The sequence below is a fragment of the Penaeus japonicus genome, unplaced genomic scaffold (genome assembly GCF_977035675.1).
Source record: "Penaeus japonicus unplaced genomic scaffold, GWHDUDI00000001_assembly GWHDUDI00000010, whole genome shotgun sequence".
NCBI lineage: Eukaryota > Metazoa > Arthropoda > Malacostraca > Decapoda > Penaeidae > Penaeus > Penaeus japonicus.
Window position 1 is genome coordinate 10,652,036 of NW_028234412.1, and position 23,979 is coordinate 10,676,014.

Here is a 23,979-nt window from a genome sequence, read left to right on the forward strand (position 1 = left end):
GTAATGAGAATGAGAATGATAATAACAATAATGGAAGTGATTATGATATTTTAGAAAAAAAAAGACTATGATTATGATAATGATAATAACATTTGTAAAAAATATGAAAATAGGACAATGATAATCATGTAATAATTTCATGATAATGACTATTTTCTATAAAAACAGTGTTAATCATGATCTTTATCATACTAAAATAATAATTGACAATGACGATAGGGATACTGATGTGAAAATTGATGTTTCTTACCGATGATAATAGCTATGATAATACTAAGAGTAAATGATATTAAATAATTGATCAAACGCAAACCTCTTGATAATTATGTAAATGTCAAAATACCAGTATGCATTTATTATCAGTCAAAATACATGAACATTTACATTACATTACATGAAATTCGTACTATGCAGGCAATGTTCAGTTTCGTGTTTCATAACCTGGTGAAATCTACAACGTTAACTTAAGCCTTTTTTATGGTAATAACGTACAGCATCTGGAAAGATGTGCTGTTTTTGGTGTAAACTATGTAGGTATACTAACGTTTATAAGTTAAACACACACACACACATATATATATATATATATATATATATATATATATATATATATATATATACATATATTCATATATATATATATATATATATATATATATATATATATATATATATATATATTTATATATATATTCATATATATATATATATATTATATATATATATATATATATATATATATATACATATATATATTTATATGATATATATACTATATATCATATTCATATATATATATATATATATATATACATATATATATTTATAATATATATATATATATATATATATATATATATATATATATATATATATATATATATATATACATACAAGAAAAATGTTTTAGAGATGGCTAGTTTCTCGCATGGGTCCTTCACTAGTCCCCACTGACCCAAAATAGGACACGAGTGGGATTTTCAGGTGACTTTTAGATGCGAAAAGGAGGGGCTGTCAGATTACCCCTTTACCTGTATTTCAGCCAGTGGGTTTGTTTGTATATAGATTCTGTACGAGTTAAGCCACATTTGGAGCCTGGGGGTTCTAACCCATGCCTCGTGGTCTCCTATAGTCTCACAGGGTTTACTGATGCCTCTCTGGGATCTCGTAAATAATAGTATTATATTAGTTAAATGCTTAATAAATATCGCGAAAAATGCATTAGTGATATTGGTATTACACTATCAAGATTGCGTGATCTCAATAAAGATCCGTTGTTTGGATGCAAATTAGATATTTTGCATTGTGGAATTACCCTCTCTCATTCATTACTTTCCTCCATGAATATACTAACCGACTCTTAATATATGATGGCGTCTCTGCACCCTGAATTGCACTCAGGGAAGACATGTTAGATGCGTATTTTAGGCGACCACCCCTTTAACGCGTGCAAATATACCTTGCATGAGTTCGTTAGCCGGGCACGAGTTCAGTTACCCTTGCACAGTGTTCACAAAAATAGTTTGATTGGTAATTTATGTGATAGTTAAGCAAAATGGCACGGTGATAAAACTTTCCTTGAGTATTCAGAAATGTTACAATCATAATGATTGTAACGCTAATAATAATGATGATAATGATACAATATTGCTAATGACAATACAAAATGATAATGATTGCAACAGTTATATTGATGATAAAGATAATGATAATAAAAATGGTTAAGGTAATGATAATAATATAAGCAACAACAACAAGAGCACTAATAATTTTTCTACTGATTCTCGTAATATTGACAACGAAAAAGCATGAGTAGTCACTATACATAATGGTAATGATAATCAATATAATGATAGCTTTGATTATCATGATACTGGACAACTAATCATGATAACAAACAACAGGGATGTAATCATAACGAGGAAGGTGATGATAATGCTGATGATAATGATGATAAGAACAATAACCAAAAGACGATAATAACACCAGTAAGAATATCAATGATTATGATAATAATAATCTTATTGGTAATAATGATTATAATGATTATCATGATAGTAGTCATGATTACAATGATACCAATGATGATAACAGTTAAACAACAGGTATAGAAACAAATAACGATGCTATAGTAATGATAGGAAGAATACTAACAATAGGAATAATGACAATAACAACAACATTAATAATTCTAATGAAAAGAATAATGGTAACTAATAGCGATGATAATAACGATAATAATGATACTGATAGTAATCATAGATAACAGTAGTATGAATAGCACTAGAATGATAATAATGATAATGGTAATGATAACGATAGTAGCAGTGACAAAGATAGAGATATTAATAGTGGTGATAATAACGCTCTCGATAAAAGAAACGTAATAATGAAGTCAGTTATAATAATATTGATGAAAGTTATTATAATAATGATTTTGGTGGTGATATTGTTCATAATAATGATAGTAATGAATAATCATGTTAATAAAATATATGTAGGAAAAATATAGTAATAGTAATGATGATAATGATAAACCGTAACCTTAACAATGGTATTAATGATAATAATGATAGAAATGATAATGATATTAACAATGTTAACAATGATAAATAGTAATAACAAGATTACACATCAGCGAAGATCAAAATTGTTAGATCTCGATAATGAGTTCCTTTACGTAAATTTCCATCATAATTTTGTCTGAAATGATATAAAAATTATAAATTCTATTGAATAACCTTTTTTTTCTATTTTTCACTTTTTCACATAAAAAGTAAAAGGAAAACGATTTTGTCAAACATATCCACACACCGACTTACTAATTGACCAATGATTAATGTAACTCGCAGGCATTAGTCAATCAATACCTTTTATCGCTTTTGGGATAAAACAGACATACAGAAGATTAATCACGTACATCTCTAGTTCATAATTTTATCAATGATAATGATGAATGTAATGACTACGAGATAAATCACTGATGGATTATGATAATGATAAAAGTAAAAATTGGTGATAGTGATGATGATAAGGACAGTAATTAAGCGACAATGATGATATTATTAAAAATGATAATAGCAATAGTAACAATGATATGATAATGATCATAATTATAATACTAGTCATAGTAATGATAGTAATGATCATGTTTATGGTAACAATAGTGACAATAGAAATAATAATAACAATGATAATGATGCTGATTGTAATAATGATGATAATAATGACTTCAAAGATAGCCATGATTAGGATGATGATAAGAGAATAGTTATAATACCGATAACAATGAGAATGATGATGATAGTAACATGAGTAATGATCATGATAATACTACTATTACTACTCTTGACTATTATTCAAATGCCATTGGTGATGATAATAAAAACAATAGTGATAGGATAGTAACGATAACATTGATGATGATAGTAACTGAAGTAATGATGATGATGATGATTACAATTATGATTATGATAATGATATTGATATTGAGTATTATAATTCTTATTGATATTGTTGAGTAAATAGTAATAATGACCATGTTAAAGACATTAATGATGATATTGATTATAAGAGTTTGTAATGATATTTCTGATAAGATAATGCTGGTAATGATAACAGTAGTAATCATGATAATAATGATAATGATATATAATGTTAATAATAATAATGATAATTATAACAATGATAGTAATGATGATATGATAACAATGGTAGTGATAATGATATTGATAATGATAATAACAATGATGGTGATAATAATGATAATAATAATAATAATAATGATAACAATAACTACAATAATAACAATGAAAATGATAATGATATTCGTGGTGGTGATGATAATGATACTAATGATAATGATACTAATAATGATATTACTAAAAAAATGGTGATATTAATGACAGTGATAATAATGATAATAACAATAAGGATTATGATAATGATAATAATATTACAAGTAATAATAGTGAAAATAATGATAATGGTAATAACAAAGATAGTAATAATAGTAATGTTTATGAGGATAATGATTATAACAATAGTAATGATTATGATAAAATAGTAATAATTATAATGATAATGATAATAATGATAATTATTATTGTGATGATAATAATGATAATGTTACTAATAATAATAACTGTAATGATAATGATATTAAAAATTATGATTTTGATAACAAGAAAAATAATAACAGTTATAATGAATGTTATAATGATGCTGATGATAATTATGAAAATAACAATTAAAAACAATAACTATAAGAATTAAAAATAACAGAAAGATCATGAAAACAGCAATATCACCGTTTATTAAAACCGGAATAATATAAGCCGGTGATATCACAATTATTACAGGTATTACCTTTATGAAAAGAATAACAGTATATAAGATAATCACAAGCCTACAAGGAGCATATTATACGTTATTGCATATTCGTCTCAGTTAGAATGACGACCAGAAGATACCTTAGAGCAGCAGATAGGCATGCTTGTGAACCATCATTTAGTGAATATATTATTTTATTACGACTTGAAAGGCTTTACTTAAAATGACCGGACATAAGAAATTGTTACGAGCATCCGAGATCTGATGTAAAGGCTTCAGAAGAGTTGTTACATCCATTTGAAAGCTGAATGTAACATGTGCGCGATGCTCTTTTGTTTCCCGATGGCTTCCAATCAAGGAGAGGTTCGAGCGTCTATTGATAAGCAAAGCAGTCGCCATTGCGGAGTGGGTGTGGAGAGACCGCGCCAACTCCTATTCGTGATTGTTTCGTTATTTCTCCCTTCTCAGTTGGGATCAAGCTTTGTATGTGATAGAAGGTAATTGTAGGACACGCGAAGGAGTCGTGTGGTGTGTTGTTTGGCCGAGATAACCTGCATGGAACGGTAGAAAGCGGTTGATATTTCACCAACACCGCGAGAAATTCACTGCTTTTGTTACCTTCTTCAACTCCACTTTAAACCACTTACAACTGTTGGCTTCAAGGTTGAAAGATGTATTTATAGATTTATTTTGCTTCGTGATTCGATAACGAGATGCAGATTGACGCGAAACGAAAATTGTAATGTTGTCTCGCCTTTTTTTCCCCAGCGGTCGTACTTCAAGGGTTTTATTTTTTCCAATTTCATTTTCAGAGGACTTTCTTGGGCCATTTTCACACCGAAATTGATGAATTTTGAGGTTTAAATTATGATGTAATTTTATTTTTGACTGTGGTTTGAGGAGTTTCCCGAAACTCCATAGATTTTTTGGAGGGTGTCTCACTCCATGGGATATAAGCCTCCAAACTGGGGAATTTCAATGATCCTTTAGAGAAACGATTATTGCTTTATGTTCAAGGGATATATTGTGTTCATTGAGCTTATTTAGGTTTTTATAAGATGAGGTCATTTATAGAAATTTCGAGGTTTATTCTATTTGTTTTTCAGTGGGAATTGTAAGAAATATTACAAAAGCTATTGTAAAGTCTGTTTTAGATGTTGCTTGTAAATCTGGAACCTTTTTTGCTTTTAGTGCATCCTCAGAAGTGAATATTGTAAATTCATCTACTACTACCAATGGAAAGCATGGATTCTGCAAATTTTATCCCACACACTACTCATATATGCTGAGACAGACGTTATTTGTAATCTGGTTTATTATTATTACAATATCAGAATTTTAAGAAATAATTTTTGTGTTTTTTTTTGTATTGACTTTCTACTATTTTATTTGTATGTACTAGAATAATGAAGCCACTTGACATGAAATAAAACATCTGGTAAAACTATGAATTTATTTGCCCATTTAAGTAAGTGTTTGGCTTCATTTTGGGTGAATTTCCAGAGGGCTAATATTGAAACTAGATAATGGTAGGTTACATCTTTGAGTTCAGATTTTGTAGACTATAAATTCCCTGAAAACATATTAATCCAATATTCCCACCAAAAATATTGCATGTCATGGCAATGGTAGCAGGTGTTTTCCAGAAATTTACCTGTTCTATCCTGCCATTAATAAGTTAAAGATGTTTGTATTTCAAGGCACTCAGACACTCACACACTCTGGCATACAAGCATGCATGCACTCTATCACTCATGCACTCATAAACTCATGCATATACTCACTCACTATGCATGCACCCACGCACTCACTTGTATATTGAAGCACAAGGGATAATTAGCCTTTTACAATTTTACCATTTGAGTCTACATACATGCATGCATACCTGTAGTGTCCTAGCAAGGAACAAAAAACTTCTACCACATGTATTCTATCAAGAGACCAATTCCTCTACCTAGCTTGAATTTATATTGTGTATGTTTGATGGCCTTATAGGAGTGCCTTGTGTGTGGTGGCCATGGCAATCACTTGAGTCACTGTAGGTGCAACCGTCCTTTTGGTATGTGATTATGCCATAATTCTTCAGTTCTGCATAATCAATTTCTTTAACTAAGAGTGAGTTTTTTTTTGTTCCTTGATTGTGTGTGAGTGTGAGAGTGAGAGTGAGAGTGAGAGTGAGAGTGAGAGTGAGAGTGAGAGTGAGAGTGTGAGTGTGAGTGTGAGTGTGAGTGTGAGTGTGAGTGTGAGTGTGAGTGAGAGAGTGAGAGAGTGAGAGAGAGTGAGAGAGAGTGAGAGAGAGTGAGAGAGAGTGAGAGAGAGTGAGAGAGAGTGAGAGAGAGTGAGAGAGAGTGAGAGAGTGAGAGAGTGAGAGAGTGAGAGAGTGAGAGAGTGAGAGAGTGAGAGTGTGAGAGTGTGAGAGTGTGAGAGTGTGAGAGTGTGAGAGTGTGAGAGAGTGAGTGAGTGAGTGTGAGAGCCCGATAACAACAAGGTGGTTTTGGCTACAATTAGGGTAAATGCCGGGGTATTTCAAGCACGCAAGCCTAATGCCTAGGGCTTTTCACCCACTGGCTACTACATGCACGATCACCTGGTGTGCCGGCACGGCCATACAATAAGTCATGGCATGGTATTACGTCACCCAGCGTTAACGGGCTAAAGAATTTTTCTCTTATTTTTGGGGTTCATGTTTGTAAGACTGATGAAGCTGTATATTAGATATTAAATTTTAGGGTATTATGTTTGTGTTAGCAGGAAGAGATATTAGTCTTAAATGAAACTATAGCTGAACATGAGGTGAAGTATACCTCACTTTAGAGTAGTACTGGTTATATCTAAGTAGCTCTGATTAAGAGACGTTAAATATGTAATGATATGAGAATTATCAGTATCATTATTATTATTTCATTGTGTTGCTATTAGCGTGACACTTTGCCATAATCATCTCAAAAATATTTATCTTTTTTAGTTATAAAGCTCGTACTATACACCAGATTCAAAATAGAACATAAATTCAAGGTTGAAGTCTCTGGCCACTTGGAGACCCTTGGAGGCTCTTAAACAACCAGGACCTCAAGGCATCATATTTCTGGAGAGTTTGAAGGTGTTAAGTTAAGGAATGTTTGCTTATTGATTTGTTGATTATTTAGAGCTCCATCACGCCCAGTTTTGAATATTCCTCTCTACTCTTATCATCATTATATATATATGTTTAGTTACTGATTTGATAGGAGTAAGAATGAGTGTGACTGTGTTAATAAATACCCTGAATATTAACATTTGACCTTTTAATCTTTAACAGGTTACTGATTAAGTGGAACCATGTGGTCAGGTGCGCCACAATGGGCATCGTGGGCCTTGCAGCCCCAGCACTACCAGAATATGAAGCCTGAGGAAGGTGAGTAATATTTTGCAGTAAAATGTCTTTTATGTTTTGTGATTAAACACCACACTGAAGTTGAAGATTGAATATTGTCCAATATGTTATAATTAGAAATAATCTGCTTTGCTGTTACCCTTAATGATTAACAATAATTTCCTTTTCCTTTATTCAGCATCTACAGTTGATTGGGCTGAACTTGCCAAGCAATGGATCCAGATGAAGGAGACAGCACCTCAGGAGCAGGCCCAACCCCCCCAGGAGCAGAGCCACCCTTCCCAGCCTGTGGCAAGCTCTGGTCCTGCTCCCCAAGTGCATCCTCCTGAAGATGTGGTAGCTGCAGGTGGGGGAGGAGAGATGGACATGGAGATTGAAGATGACAAGGGACCAGCTGCAAATGGCTCTGATCAGCAGAATGGTAAGAACACCTTTTTTTCCCCAAGTCTTTATTTATTGGTTTTAGAAATTATTCCCACATTAAAATATGCCACATACATAGTTTATGAATTATATTATATGCACAGGTTATGAGTTATGATTTCATACAATGCTTAAAATTTTGATTAAAAGTTGATATTGCAGAGTAAATAATGAATATAATGACATTTAGAAACTGATAGTCACTAAATTAGATAGATATAAATGATGCGGATTCAAGCTGTAAAATGAAAATGAAAAATAGATATCAGAATTAAAATCTGTTGATCGTGATTGTATAGCAACTTTCCTTTCTTCCCGAAGGAGAATCGTGGGGGAGTTGGAATGGCGAGGGAAACTGGCCACCCACCCACTCCTCGGGAATGGGCTGGGGTTGGGGTTGGCCTGTTGACACGTACTCCCAGAGCAGTGCTACAAATCAAGACATAAACACCCAACAGCATTATAGCGGAAAAGATGTAAGCCAGGCAGGGTACACCATATATGGTAATGAGTTTTCAGCAGCCCTTGGCATGGAGATACAGGTAGGTATCTGAGGCTCCTCATCGCTACCAGCACTGCGCTTTTGATGTTTATTCCTCAACCTTGGTCTTGGTAACTGTAGGATATCTGAGTTATGATTTTGTTGGTACAACGTGTTGCAGATGCATTGCAGATACTCTCAAGTGGAGACATGTATACAAAGATATTAGTTTTCTTATTATTTGGCCAATGAAAGTGTTTGACATACAGATCAAAAGCTGAAAGTATATTTTTTTTACATGAAAACTATGTACAATTATCTCTTATATGTTTTGTTTCTTTATATTTATCACTTTAGATTCATGTATAAGTATTAGTAATAGTTGTTCTTTTGATTAAATTAAAGACTTCACTAATACTATGTTTTTAAGTCATATATATGTGATTATCAATTCAAACTTTTCTTTTACTATTCTTGTATATTGATGGAAAGATTTCAGTGTGCATTGCACATAAAGCCAATTTCATTTGCACATCAATTTTCTCCCTCCGTATTTTGAATGACTTTTCATCTGATTGAAAAGAGATCTAAGGTTTCTGGTGTCTGAAGTTAAAATGGGATGATGTTAATGATATTGATAGCCACATTGAGTTGATTGATGTATGTGTAATGTGTGTAATGTAAATAGGCATATTTGTATATACAAGGATAAAGGATTGTAGGTAAGGTTCTTTGTCAAGGTGGATGGTTTGAACGTAAGTGATTATTTGGTATGTAAATGATATTCCGTTACTTGATGAATCATGATAACGTGCAAAGAATGCAATATAAATGGACAGATGAACTCATATTGTTATTCATTTAGCTTTAAATATATGAACAAAGACTTTGTATATGAACCCATGAAAATTATAACATGTTTAGACATTTCCAATAATTGCAACATTGATATTTCTCATTTGATACATCTTCATAGAGTTAGTATTTTCCCAAAATTAGTAAGAGGTGGCTCACATTACCTTTTTTTCCAAACAGGGTGAATATGGCTGGCCCATTGTGGGAACTGAAGGAGTGCAAGGAGAGTATGGTAGGAGTGACCGAAGGGACAGGAGGGGTCGAGAATTCCAGGTGGGACCAACATACCCCGACCGTATGGCTGGCAAGGAAGCCGACTTCCAGCTTGACGCGGCACAGAGGAAGAAGCTACCAGCCTGGATCCGAGAAGGCTTGGAGAAGATGGAGAGGGAGAAGCAGAGGAAGGTATGGATAATCTCAGGCTTACTCACTTATTTTGGAACTGTTTTCTTGGGGATTTCCAATGTAATTTTGATATATAATGTATCTTTTGAAGGATACCTGTTAAAGATTTCAGTTATTAACCCATTCACGCCGGGGCGGAATTTCGCCTACTCCCGATCATGCCGGGAAGATTTCAAGCGCGCAACCGTTCGTCCCGGGGTGTTTTCCCGATGCGCGAGGTCGCGCTGACGCTCGCAGAGCGTTTTTCACCCACCCTATCCTTATGGTTTGCGTGATTGCGTCTAAAGTGTAGTCATGTGTAGAAAGTAGTGCTATGTTCAGAGGAAGTATATCAGTCGAAAAAGATGTTATAGCACTGTTTTTTTAGTGTTATTCTATTGAACTTTTTCCATATTCTTTACTCCTATGTTGTAATACCAATGGGAAATGGAAGCATTCTTCTAGTGAGGTAACAAACATAGTTTTTTTTTTCAATTTTTTTTTCTTCCTAAAAGAAAAGAAAGAGAATATGAACAACCATACATGTGCATACAAGTGAATGCAAGTAACAGCAATGTTTTTTCAAGTGTCATTTCCTTTTAGTGGGGCAACAAAAAGATGTTATATAATTTTATTTTATTTTTTTTTTTTTATTCCTCGGCCAATCAGATCATCATATTCAACAAATCAGAAACAGAAATCACCATGCCATAATCAAGATTACGTATGTACCTGTGACGTCATTCATATTACGTTATATCCCATTTTCTACTATTTAGAAGGATAAACTAAAGTAGCTAAGACAAATCAAGTATGAAAATCGAATTGTACTAAGAATAATCTATCATTCTAATGCGGACGTTTCAGCACGTCGCTACTGGCCTCCCGGCGCGCGGGCCGAAAATGTAGCCCGTGCCAGGACGTCACCCGGGTCCGGGGCTTTTTTCGACCATGTGTCAGCACGTCAACCGGCGCGAATGGGTTAATTAAGCCTATATTTTGTGCAAAGTAAAAATACAAGAGCAGATATTAGCAATTTGAAGTTAAGAGTTGGTAAATGTGTTTGATATCTTATTACAGTTAGAGAAAGAAAGGCAGATGTCTGAGAAAGAAGAAATGTTGAAGAGGAAAAGGGAAGAGGAAGCCAGAGCTCGACGTATCCTGGAGGAAGATCTTGCAAATGATGGTAAACCTCGCGTGCCAAGGAAGAGTAAATTTGTAAGTAGAGATTATATTTTGTTGTCTCATGAAATATTCTCTCTATTGATGAACCATGATAGATAAGTTTGATGACATGTCCAACACGTGACCTTACTTTACAGGACAGTGACAGTGATATGTCAGACCATAGTAGGTCAGCCAGTCCAGAGACGGCAACGACTGGTTTGGGCATGGCCAGGAAACGGCGGTCTCGCTTTGCTCCTCAGAACAGCCAAGGGGGGGTAGAAGAAGATGGGGGCAGTCGAGAGGATGCTGAAGAGAAAGAGGAGGAAGTCAAAATAAGTAGGAGAATGCCTTCACCTGAACCTGCTAAGTCAGAGGAGGAGAGGATGCAAGAAATGGTAAGAATGGAGAATGCTAATTCTGTGATAGATTATAGATTCAAGCTCATAGACCCAATGCTGGTTAGATGCCATGCGGATTTAGAGATGTTACAGCTGCAACTTTTCCAGTGCTAGAACATAGATGTTTCAAAATTACAGCTGTTACAAGTTAGGCTGTTTGATGATACACTGGAAATACTCAACCTTGCTTCTCTATCTGTCTAGCAAGATGTACATAATAAACCATAGTGCTTCAGTGAATGTATATCATAAAGTAAAATTCTTTTCATTGTTATTAATTCTCTTACTGTAAAATTTATATTTGGGAGCAGTGAGTTACAAGCACTCTCAGATTTTATTTTATTTGAAAATTTTAGTGATCATTAATTATAATGAAATGTTCATTTGTACTATATTCTTTGATAAACAAAAGAATTTTTATTTTTATTTTTCCTGTTATTTCATGTAATGAGTATGTAACTTTAAAGTATATTGTTTGAAATGAATGTGTTTATATTATTCAAATACTTTTTTTTCCAGATGCTAAAATTACGACGTTGGATGACAGAAATTTTACTGGACGTTACTACAGAAATGATGGAGGAGGTTGCATCAGAGGTGTTGAATCGTGCCCGTATGAAAGGTACACCTCTCACTGGTGTCAGTTGTGTGGGCAGGGTCATTAGTACTGTAGCACTGCACTGGCAGAGTCTGACTCTAAACAGTCGTTATGGGATACTGTAAAGTCATTATTTTGATGATTCAATGAGGAATCTTAATACTGAAAAAGAGATAATTAATGATGTGCTCGTTGGTTGTGACTTTGTGGTCTTTGGAAGGTATTGAGCATTCGTACTTAGATTCTAAAGCGTAATTGTCAGTCAATTTAGATTTACCAAAGATGATGTTATAATCTTGTTATTTATTTATTTTTTTATATATATTTTTTTATATATTTTTTATTTTACTGAATTAATGGAAGGAGGGTTTGGTTAGAGATTTGTTATGAATAAAAGAGGTCTACAATACTATAAGGGCTTGTGAACTATGCTTTGAACCGCATAGGAAAAGTTGTGTATGGTCTCACCAGTTTCCAGACTTAAAACTTTTCCAGAACCAGCTTTAAGATCCCCATTCAGTTGAGACCTTAAAAGTTGTGAAGTGAGCACCAACTTTAGTGCTGATAAGTGGTGTGGGTGGCCTCTTTCCTCTTGATATAAACAGTCACTTCCCTTATAGAGGTGAGAGCTTGTATCTGCTTAGTGTGGTAAGGCTGGTCTGCCGGGGGTCTCCCGCATCACCACTAAAGTTCCTGTGTTTGTCTAAAGCTCCGGCAGTTCAGGTGAAGAAGAGCTCAGCCCTTGCCTCTTTGTCGGGCGGAATTGGTAAGTTGAAACCAACCTTTTCTGTTGCCTAGCATAGTTGCTTTTTATTTTTTTTAACTCTACAAAGTGCATTTTATGATAAATGAAAAGTGTATGCAATGGAGCAGGGTGATATGGGCTTGTCCCCTTTCTTATTTTCACCCATCAGTAAGAAGTCTTGATTTCATATTTTGTGAGCTGTTCCATTAGCAGAATTTTGTGGAAAATCCATTGAGCATTTGAAATGGGATTGAGCAAGCATATGGTTCTACAATGTAATCTTTTAAGATAAAGAAAGTTGTAGGATTGTCTTCATGGGTTAGAAAGTAAAAGGAGAGAATAGTAGGTTTTTTTTTTTTATTCAGTAATCTGAAAAGTAGACTCGAGAGGATTGATGGGATCCTAATTTAATTTGGTGGTAACAGGGTGGGAACCATGTGCTCTTAAGCTAGTGGAGATTTCATAAACAGGGGAAGAAATAGTCACTAGCGCCACATTATTTGAGGATAACAGAATGTTGTATTTCAGGGCTAGGCATCTACAGCGATAGTGAAAGCGATGGAGAGGGATCTGGTGGCGAGGGAGGCGGCATGCACGGTGAAACTGACAGTGACGAGGAACTGAGGCAGACTATTAGGCGTAAGCGACGAGACTTCCAAGCCACAGAGAGGATGATCCTTCAGAGACTCCATGCTGAAGAGATGGCAGAGAGAAGCAGGAAACACAATGCCCAACACGAGTCTCACTCTGAGGATGACTCCAAGGTGGATGGGGGGGTGATGCAAGTCTCCGGGGAGGATAGGAGGAGAAGGGCAAGCAAAGACAGGGAGGGAGACAAGCATGGGGAGGAGACAAAGCCAGAGGAGGACTCGGATGAGGACAAGAATCCACCGACAGTTGTAGGTAGGTTGATGGCAGATTTGGTGATGATTGTGCATTGAAGTTAAGATAGGTCACTTTAATATAATTGGCATTCCTTCCACTTGAAATTAAGGAAATGGTGATATAAATACATATTTCAATTAAGCATCAGTCACCAAGATTGCAATAAAAACACATTTTCTTTCTTTTGTGTACAGGAAACATAAAACAAATGAAATTTGTACCACCCCAAGACCCAGAGGTAGACTCAACTCAGCCTGACAATGGTACTCCCGGAGGCTCTGTTAAAGGAGATGACGACTCTAAAGACTCGGGTCAAAGCTTAGATTCAGAACAAGACTCAAAATCTTCCATTAGTGATCACTCCCGATCAAGTGAGGGGAAGAAAAAGAAGAGGCGGAAGTCTAAGAAAGACAAAAAGAAGAGCTCTAAGAGGTCACATAGAAGCGAGGAAAGGGAGGGGAGGAAGAGGAGTCGGTCAGGGAGTAGGGATAGGGAAGAAAGAAGGGAGCATAAAAAGAAGAAGAAACGAAAAGAGATAAGCCGTAGTCGCAGCAGGAGCTCAGAGGAGTATAGCAGGTACAAAAGTAGGAGCAAGAGTAGGGAAAGCTATAGGAGGAGGAGGGATGGAAGTCGCAGCCCGAGTGAGGAGAGAGGGTCGTGGAGAAGATATAGCAGAGATAGATCCAGATCCAAGGGTAGGGATAGGTCAAGGGGCAGAAATAGAGAGAGATCAAGAGATAGACATAGAAGTAGATCTAGAGGTAGGAAGGGCAGTCGGTCTAGGGATAGGAAACGTGGTAGAGACAGAAGTAATGACAGTAGGTCAGGATACCGTCACAGCAGTAGGTCACGTGGGAGGGACCATCGTAGAAGCTTTAGAGATGGTAGTGAGGATAGTAGAGTGGGCAGAAGCAGCAGGCGACGTTCTCACTCAGGCAGCCGTAGTAGAAGTCGTAGCAGGGACTATGGACGCAAGAAGGACCGGTATATTTCTAGGTCACGTTCCACATCAAGAACACCCAAGAGATCCAAGAAGCGTCGCCGTTCACGGTCATGTAGTTCCTCTGTGTCACTCCCCAAGAAATGGAAAAGAAGATCCCGGTCGTCATCGTAGGCAAGTGAAGGTCCTAGCGTGAGTGCTGTGGTAAGACAACACCAAGGTAAGTTGTCACTGTTCTGTATAGTGTCTGTGGACTTCTGGTTTCAGGTCATCGAACGTTTCACGGCTCCAGGGAAAATTCTCTCTCAAATTCTTGCTGAGAAAGCTAACAGTTTGAGAGACAGAAAGCAGAATGTTTCGGTTTGTTTGGTTTTCATCCAAGTCCTTAATAATGGTGGGGAATAAGTTGGAGGATTGTCATATTGATATTTTTTCACTGAACCACTACATTTGTAATTCATTCCATATCAATTAGGTCTAGTCTGTCTTGAATATCTCTTGAAAGAAGGCAACAAATATTCTTTATGTTTTATTTTCTTTTTCAGCACCTGCCTTGCACAGCCCATCGTTTGGAGTTGCATCCCCTGTCATTTTTGACACTAGTATATCCAAAGATAGGTCAATTTTGTGTATAGTGCTAATATTGCAATTAGCCATGTAATTTATTGTGATAATTCTGGTCTCGCACTGGAAGCCTGAGAGAGGCATTGCTGTCATTTCAATACAAGTCTCTTATTTCAGGAAAGAAAAGATGTATACTCATTGAACTTGATTTAAGGCCTTATGAGAACAGTAATTTTTGTAGGTTCACATTAATCAGACATGTATTGTTCTCATATCACTGTCTAGTTCAAGTTCATGAGCTTTGTCTCCTTTTACTTTTCAGGTTCTGTTTTTTAAAAGCTTGCTCATGTAGTCTAGAATAAATGTCATAAATTACCTTTATGGTTTGAATGGCCTTTTTGTTCCGTACTATTTCTATTAGCAGTAACAGGAATACAAAGAGCAGAGAAGGAAATTGGCATTCATTGTTGTTGAAATGAATGGGATTTTGGTCTCTCTTAGTCTTGACCCTTAAACTGTAATACTTTTTTGCCATTGCTTTGCAAGTACAAGTTTTAGAGAGAGACCCTCTTTTCTATTAACATGGTTCACATTTTGAACATATGAATAAGCGTTTGTAATAAGGATTTCATCTTGGAGGGAAGCTCAACTATTTTAAATTTGTCTAGTTTACTCATTTGTTTTTAGGAATAAAAACTTTCTTGTTTATACATGCTGGACCATTTATCAAATGTACAGTTTAGGGGTTAATTTTTTTTATTTTGTTCGTTTTTGAAGAGCTTGTTATATCGATATAAATCATACAACACCACTAAATGTTGTTAATTAAAGATAGGGACAGCAGTTTGAATAGCAATCAATAGGTGGTGTAGGATATGCATAAGCCTTGTATCAGTATGTATATGTTGATACTTGGGCTGATGCAGTTGGCAGGATTGAGGAGTGAGTGAAAGTGAGCTTTCTCAGGCAAGTCTTTATTCAAATAAAATAAATGATTCTAATAAAGTGAGTGAGAGAGAGAACACCCATTAAAGTGGCAGAAAGAAATTAAGTACCTCAATTTCACCTATCATACCTCTTATAATGAAACCTCAGGAGACAGATATTTTTCTTTTTATCTAATTAAAGGAAATATCCACTGCATAAATATAATTGTTAGGGTTTGGACTTGGCTTTGACCTTAAGTGTACTACTTTCTTTTCTTTTTCAAGATGCAATGTAGAAGCCTTTTGATAACTTTATTATTGTGCTGTTTTTCTTAATATTTCCAAATGAAGTAAACCACTAACCCTCCAGGGAGTGGTGCTGCCATATAATAAAGTGTACTTGTGTAGCTGTTTGCTTGTTACTAGAATATATCTTATAAAGGGATGGTTATGGAAAATGGAAAATATAGGAGTTGGAAATTTGAGCATTTGTGGGCAAAAGAAAAATCTTACAGGTTTAACCCACACAGGACGGGTGGTACAGCATGTGTACCGCGCATTCAAAAGCCCAGTTGCCGGGCGGCACAGTATTGTGCCAGCTATTCATTTAATTTAGGCCTAATAATTCAAAAGCCCCGGCATTTGGACATTCTAGGCTAGAAATCCCCCGTCGGGAATGGGTTAATAGACAAATGATCATGTCCATTACAAGAGGTATGGTGGCAAAAATATCGTGGTGAAAGGATTGACATATCTTTCACTTATCTATGTATGTGAAATGGTGTTTTATATATTTTTTCTTCTTTTATGTAAATAATATTAAGTATTGCCATAGTTTAATACAATTTTACATACATATCCATATCTACTTTTAGTGTTCAAAACAAAATAGTATGATAAAGCTCAGTTTGTAATATATCCATTTGTTTATGAATATAAAACCATAAACATTAGTCTTTCCAATCTAAACACCAGCCAGATGTGGTTTGCCTGGTTCAAATATGTATATATATTCGTATGTAAATAGTTGACTAAAATTCCTGAAAATACTAACAAGATGTAAGAATATAAAGGAATTGCTTTGGTATAAATGTTTGTCGAAATGTTTATATAGGTAGTAGTATTATAAAAAAAAAAAAAAAAGCACATCTTTCTCCAAATTCTTTGAATTACATTCATAGCTGATTCTGGGCAACATGTAGAACAAAACAAAGTAAAGAATTAACATATGACACTACTTTGGTTACTGGTGGATTGGAAATACACAAGATTTATTTCAAAATTTTATGGAAACTTTCAGTAAGGTTAAGCGGTAAACAATTTAGTGAAGTCACTGAACAGGCACTAATACAAGTCTTACTTCCCTTACTGGTTAATCAGTGATAAGCTAATTGAAGTTCATGTTATTTAAAAAGTTACATATGTTTCATGATCAAATGTACTGTAAACAAGGATAGGGGAAGACTTCTATTGGTAATTATTCTTTGGTCAAATGTAGTAAAAATATGCTTACTGTACCATATCGTTCTGGCATTTTTTACTATATGAACACTAATTAGGTAACAAAGTTTATTTACACTGTTGACATTTATCACAGCTAAATGCACTTGTATTTTGAGTTTTTTATATTTTTTTTATATTTTTTGGGCTGATGCAGATTGTGGAATGACTATGTGAAATTGAACTTGTGTAAAAGAGGAGGAAATAAATATGATAACTGTATATTTACTTTCATTAAAATCAAGAGGTTGTCATTACCAAAAACACATCACTGATTTTTCCCCCTACCAGCAGATCAATCAGTAACTAGAAAAGCATATGTAAAGGAATCCTGAGAAAAAAACAAAACTGAAAATAGTAATTAATTTTGCACTTTGGTTATGCTATAGTTTGGTTTCATAGTAAGTTGAGCTATGTATTAGCCTGAGAAAAATCAAGTTTAAACTGCCTGACCTTATTTCTTTTATGTGTTTTGTCATTTAATATTAATGCCTACCTATTATATTGGAAATATGCAACTAAATAGTGCTACAAAAATGTCCAAACAAGGCCGTATCTGCAATATTTTCAGTGATTCAAAAGCCCCATTGCCTCATGACCATTTTATAGACTAGGTATTTTAAAAAGGCATTAATGCATTTACCTATTCTAATATAGCAAGGCAATTTGTCTCTACACTAATGAGATGGGTTGAACCTATCATATTACTGATCACAATGTTGAGGCCTGCTAGAAATAAGCAGCTTTGTCTCTTTTCACGTTCTGAACAAAAAGCTCTTTGAGGGATGTACACAAATTAAAAGAATTATTTTTTGCAAGAATGCTTCTGAAGATAGAACTTATTTAGCTTAATTTGTAATTCAAAAAAGTAAATAATGCATGATGATAACATCTAAAAAGTGAGCCTCTGTTTATGATTGTGGTTCATATCACAGTTAATATTGTAACATGAAAAGCTTGTCAAAAATCAAAAGAATACCTTAATTCTTCTAAGGTTTATATCAAAAGAAAGTTTACTGAATTCAACAATGACATCAATCTTCTGAAGAAGCCATCATACATTTATTTATTATTTTGTGACTGAGTAACTGGAGGACTTTTGATTACTTTCTTTAGTGCCTAAGTTCAAGCTCTCAACAGGAATAGTCCTCTGCAAAAATACACATCTGATATCACATGCACTAAAAGCTGCATTAAAAAAATTAATGTGGATGTTAGTTGGGGTGTAAATTTCATAAATATGTAAGACCTGCAGTTAATTTGACTGAAGTAAATCCTAACACATATGCACTAGCCTGTTGATAGAGTTATAACAACCATCCTAAAACTGTGCAAACATAAAATGTTAGTGGGCAGGCTTTGTTCTGAAGTGAAAATTTATTTTTAGGGGGGAATGTAAAATGGTGTACTGTAGATATGCCTATTTAGATCCTTAATATATATATTAGCATTAACTTCGGTTTTACTGTTAGTTGAATCTGAAATATTTCCTGTTAATCTCATAGTGCTAACTGCAAAAATCCCCTTCCTTAATATCAAAGCAAAATTGCCACCATTGTTTAAACAAACACATTCAACTTGTTTAAGGAATCTAGTCTAAAGAGCAAAACCAAGGAGTCTAAAGAGCAAAACCAAGGAAAGAAAAAGAAAGAAAGAAAGAAAATAGATGGCCAAATCTACATATTGACAATAAATCAAATATTTTATTGGCAAGAACTGATTCCAATATAAATATAAACACTGGTGTCTATGAACAGAGGAGGGAAAGAGAGAGGGTGAAGGGGGGGAAGAGAGAGGGAGAGGGGAGGAGAAAGAGAGAGGGAGAGGGGAGGAGAAAGAGAGAGGGTGAAGGGGGGGAAGAGAGAGGGAGAGGGGGGAGTGAGAGGGAGAGGGGGGAGTGAGAGGGAGAGGGGGGAGTGAGAGGGAGAGGGGAGGAGAAAGAGAGAGGACGAATACTATAAGCAAATATGAAGAGGGAAGATATATGGGAGAATATATAACTATACTAATCTAAAATTTCCATTTACTTCTATAATATAACATTATAAAAATATAAAACATAAAAACTAAAATTAATTCATTTTTTTTTTAAACCACTCTAACTAAAATGATACGATTTGTGAGGTATGTCACAGTGCGCACCTCTACATAAAAATGAAGTTATCACAAAACAGGCTACTATCAGTTATTGAATACAGAAATTATAATAAATTTAAAATATAAATATTTTTATAATATACACCACAAAATACATATGAATAAACATTTAGATAAGAATATAGATTTCCAATAGATATAATAACTAATTAAACAAGGTAGCCAAAGAACGATACAAGAAAATATGCACACACACAAGTCATCACACTAACACTGCAGCAGCAATTGAGCATCTTAAACCCTAAAATGAGAAAAAAAATTAAAAAAAAAACTCTCTAATTACATCTACTTGACTTTAGAAACTTTGAACACAAATACTTTGCTTGAATAAATATTCATAACAGTAATCACCAAAATCTGTTATAACTTTATCACTGTTGCATTAATGAGAAATGAGCAACTGAAATGTAGAAAAATAAGTAATTCTCAAAGTGGATTAAGCTTGCATGTCCAGGAGTAAAAGAGTGGTGTGCAATGAGAAAGAAGAGCCTTGCAGAAAATTATGTGAGGAGAGACAGAGACAGAGACAGAGATAGAGATAGAGATAAAGATAGAGAGAGAGAGAGAGAAAGAGAGAAAACTGGGATCACTTTGGTATTATTACAAAACTGAAGACCTTTGGTACTGGAGTAATCTGAACAATGCTATTATTATCATTATTCTTAGCATGATTAAAAATGAGGTAAAGCTTTGGGTTAGTAAGTTTTCAAAGCAGCTGTTCTAACACATGCTTTGTGGATTCTTTTTCCTTTTTAAGAAATATTGGCACATGGATAGCTGTTCAAAGTACCATTACTGCATATTTGGTAACTAAATATTCATTACACTTGCTTGTTGCACACAATAAATATTCAAAACTTTACTATAGTTTCCTCTGAATACAACAATATTTAAAAATATTGATTTTCATCTCCACTTTACAAGCCTATTCTCTGAAATATATGGAATTTCACTATAAGCCTGGAATATCCTCTCCAAATTTGCTAATGTGAGCTGCCCGCTTGGCTTCTAACAGGATCTGAAACGAGAAATTTTATTACAACATGAAATGGTAAAGACCTATTACTGAAGATTTTCTAATATTCATTATTCCCATGAAAATGTACATATATGACCTTTGTCAATGTAAAATTATGGTGTTAAAAGTTACCTGATGGCAAGAATATATTTCTACTTATTTTGAATAATGTAATATTAAGCAGCAGAAAGGAGAGTGTCTATCTTCAGATTTCGTTTTCTTCATATACTAAAAGATTACGTACATGACTTTGTGTAAATTACACAGCTTGAAATATGATTAAGAGTTACCATATCTAATGATAATGCCCCAGAAATGTTATGATATTGAAAATTACCATATTCATGGTACTATAAGCTGGACAAACAACTTCACAGTTCAAGTGAAATGAACAGAGGAAACTGACTGCTGCACTTTGCCAAGAACAACATTTTATATGAGGAGAAATATGAAAAAAGAACTTACATACAATAAACTAGACTGACAGATATTTCAAGATATATACTGTGCAGAAAATGAGTTGTAGCAGCTCATAGGGATGGGATAGGAACATAAAAAAAAAAAGTAAATAGCATATAAAGTGTCTTCAGGATGAGAAAATTACACTTAGCTACATATGAAGAAAAAAATAAGTGCAATACAAGAAATAAGATCCAAGTAAAACTTACCTCATGATGTATGTAAGAGTCGCATGAGTAGCACCAAACAGACAAGTCAGCATAACTTAGCACCATGTAATGTTCTTCTGTTACACCATGCATCAGCATATGCTCATTAACAAATCGTCCACACAAAACCTGTAATTAATGTTGAATTACTCTTCCTTGGTGATGTGACTCCCACTAAAAGAACTCATGCAGTCACTATCATAAGCATAAAATGTATTTGCCTTCTCATTCAAATGTCACAAAAAGTGATATCTAAGATGCTTGAACATTGCTTGCTAAATAGTGATTATTCCTCCCTGGCTTAGGAGAAGGTTATGACCCAAGAACTGAAAATGCCAAGCTCCATGGTTTACCCTTTGACATTTTATTTCTTGACAAACCCAAGAAGACAGGTATATGAATTTATGCTTAGGAAACAAAATTCTTACCTTGTAGCATGTGAGACAAACCCAATTCTCTGACAAGTCACTGCACTCTTCGCATGGACTGAAGGCGTCCAAGCTATTGTTTGGCACAGGCTTCACTGACTCTAAGTGAGGACACCATTGCAAAGGAACAACTGCATACATGGACTGTGGGTTACATTAACCTGAATTAATACAATATAACCATAAACTACTTTACATTAAACTTTCATAGGTATTATATATATATAAGAACAAAAGTGGTATTATTGCTAACCATTCTTACTACTACTACAATAATAATAACAAAAATCACAATAATACAGAGCCATATTAGAAAATCACTGACCTCTGCTCCTGCAAATTCTGTGAGTAAGAAGGTGTTCAGGCCTGCTGACGTGGCAGAAGCTCCACCCACAGCTCCATCTTCCTCCATCTTTACATCAGGAACACCTCCTGCAGTTCTGGTTCCTTCCTCTTCTTTGCTCAGACTCATTTGGCTAAGGGTGCTTGTTATTTCATCCAGACCTAGTTTGAAAAAAGAAGAAAAAAAAAAGAATGAAAATGAAAGAAAGAAAAAGAAAAAGAAAGAAAGAAAGAAAAAATGTTTGGGAATGATATATGCAGTACCATGCAGGCTAAATGCAATATGATCATATTTCTCATGAGAGAAACTTACCAGTTTTTCCATCTGGACTTTCTGGACTTTTATCAACCAGATCGACAGAAGGAGACTGTTTGGCAGTCTTCTTGGATTTCTGATTACTTGCTGGCATTCCTTTGCTCTGTAATACAATTTTGAATATGTTTATGAGTATTTCATTGTTTCTTTTCTCTGCAAAGTAATGATACTAAAGAAGAGATAAATAACAGATAAATAACTATCCTATAGATAGAGTAGTCTGATGCTTGTTACTCATCTTCATTATGAGTGTTTACCTTCAAGTCTAAAGCTGACCAAAACTTCTGATGTACAGACACCACGTTATTCAAAGTCTCGCAGGCACTTGGACACGCTGCAAGGCCCTGACCGAGGGGGATGAGAGGGTCCCCCAAGAGAGCCTTCGCACACATGGCCATACAGTAGCTGATAGTGTTCAAGTTGTAACCGCCTTCCAGAGCAATAATGACTCGACCCCCGGCAAGGCATGACAGCAGTTTTGTCATGTGGCCGTAACATTCAGGTGAAACTTTGCAACCTGGAAGGAATTACAAAACTCAGTTGGAGGACTAGGACTTTAGATAAGTACATGGACAATAACTGTTTCAGTAAATGAACTTGAAAGCCCATCAAATGCAAAGAAGTACCAAGTGCTGATTAATAAACTATTTGGTACAGAAATATCAAACTTTGTAACAAAGAATTCAGATAATACATTCTAATATAATCCATGATATTTGTGTTTTTTTAATAATTAAATAATTATGAAGCAATGAATATTATTGATATATCCCTAAGGATTTAACAATCAAAACTTTGTGAAATGCATGAGACAGAATTCAACCAAAAGATATACTGTACCGCCTAATGGGTCTCCAACTGCTGCATCAAAACCAGCAGATACCAATACCAGTTCAGGGTTAAACTGGCATGCAACTGGTAGGATAACTTCTATCATTGCTGCCATATAGTCTCCATCACCCATACCACCCTGTCACGGAAAAAAGGAAAAATTCTAATTTCATCACTACAACTTATGTTAATATTGAGAGAAGAAATTTAGAAATAAAAATAAAACCAGGATTTTTTCTGGATGTTAGTCACATCCTGTTGGAAGTGAACTTCAAGATCATACACATGCATAACTGCAGACATATGAACAAATACCTGTGCCTTCAAACCACTAAATACTAACCTTATTCCAGGGAATATTAATATTATATCCTTTTCCTTTCTTGGTGCCTGCTCTATTGTAATTGGCATCAGGACTGCCAGGGAAGAACTTGCCATTGTCATAGCGGTGGATTGAGACATAAAGGACGTGTGGATCGTCTTCAAACATGTGTTGTATGCCGTTCCCATGATGCACGTCCCAGTCCACGATCAGCACTCTGAAAATTCAGTATACTTTTATGATACCTATAAAATATCAATAAAACAAACAGAAGCAACTATAGCCTTTGAATTCTTTAATAAACCAATTCAATAAAGATTTAAGAA

General features: G+C 34.7%; 2 protein-coding genes across 3 annotated transcripts in view; one reads left to right on the forward strand and one right to left on the reverse strand.

Annotated features, from left to right (window-relative positions):
* The first annotated feature begins 4,707 nt into the window (after positions 1 to 4,707).
* On the forward strand, positions 4,708 to 15,521 carry LOC122257302 (uncharacterized). 2 transcript variants are annotated; one of them, XM_043022533.2, is made up of 12 exons: positions 4,708 to 4,829; positions 7,631 to 7,726; positions 7,884 to 8,126; positions 8,450 to 8,604; positions 9,645 to 9,869; positions 10,929 to 11,066; positions 11,171 to 11,410; positions 11,933 to 12,035; positions 12,721 to 12,777; positions 13,285 to 13,659; positions 13,836 to 14,801; positions 15,127 to 15,521. In XM_043022533.2, exons 2-11 carry the CDS (start codon positions 7,651 to 7,653, stop codon positions 14,753 to 14,755), a joined length of 2,532 nt encoding a protein of 843 aa, XP_042878467.2. In that variant the 5' UTR covers positions 4,708 to 4,829; positions 7,631 to 7,650; the 3' UTR covers positions 14,756 to 14,801; positions 15,127 to 15,521. The 2 variants fall into 2 exon arrangements, with proteins under 2 accessions (XP_042878467.2, XP_042878466.2); XM_043022532.2 differs by having other exon boundaries at positions 13,836 to 15,521.
* A 2,266-nt stretch (positions 15,522 to 17,787) lies between these two features.
* Positions 17,788 to 23,979, reverse strand: part of HDAC6 (histone deacetylase 6) — a 29,040-nt gene continuing 22,848 nt past the window's right edge. Inside the window, exons 24-31 of the mRNA XM_086540321.1 lie at positions 23,675 to 23,870; positions 23,341 to 23,470; positions 22,758 to 23,017; positions 22,498 to 22,603; positions 22,168 to 22,346; positions 21,843 to 21,986; positions 21,415 to 21,543; positions 17,788 to 20,746 (exon numbers count right to left, since the gene is read on the reverse strand). Of these exons, the coding sequence (XP_086396447.1) occupies positions 20,681 to 20,746; positions 21,415 to 21,543; positions 21,843 to 21,986; positions 22,168 to 22,346; positions 22,498 to 22,603; positions 22,758 to 23,017; positions 23,341 to 23,470; positions 23,675 to 23,870 (1,210 nt within the window). The 3' untranslated portion in view covers positions 17,788 to 20,680. The remainder of the gene's footprint in view (positions 20,747 to 21,414; positions 21,544 to 21,842; positions 21,987 to 22,167; positions 22,347 to 22,497; positions 22,604 to 22,757; positions 23,018 to 23,340; positions 23,471 to 23,674; positions 23,871 to 23,979) is intronic.

Bases quoted from the DNA above. Each gene is read 5' to 3' on its own strand.
- LOC122257302 (XM_043022532.2), top strand. From the start codon at position 7,651: ATGTGGTCAGGTGCGCCACAATGGGCATCGTGGGCCTTGCAGCCCCAG. The intron at 9,870-10,928 runs GTATGGATAATC...ATCTTATTACAG, and splicing joins AGAGGGAGAAGCAGAGGAAG to TTAGAGAAAGAAAGGCAGAT. The intron at 11,067-11,170 runs GTAAGTAGAGAT...CTTACTTTACAG, and splicing joins TGCCAAGGAAGAGTAAATTT to GACAGTGACAGTGATATGTC.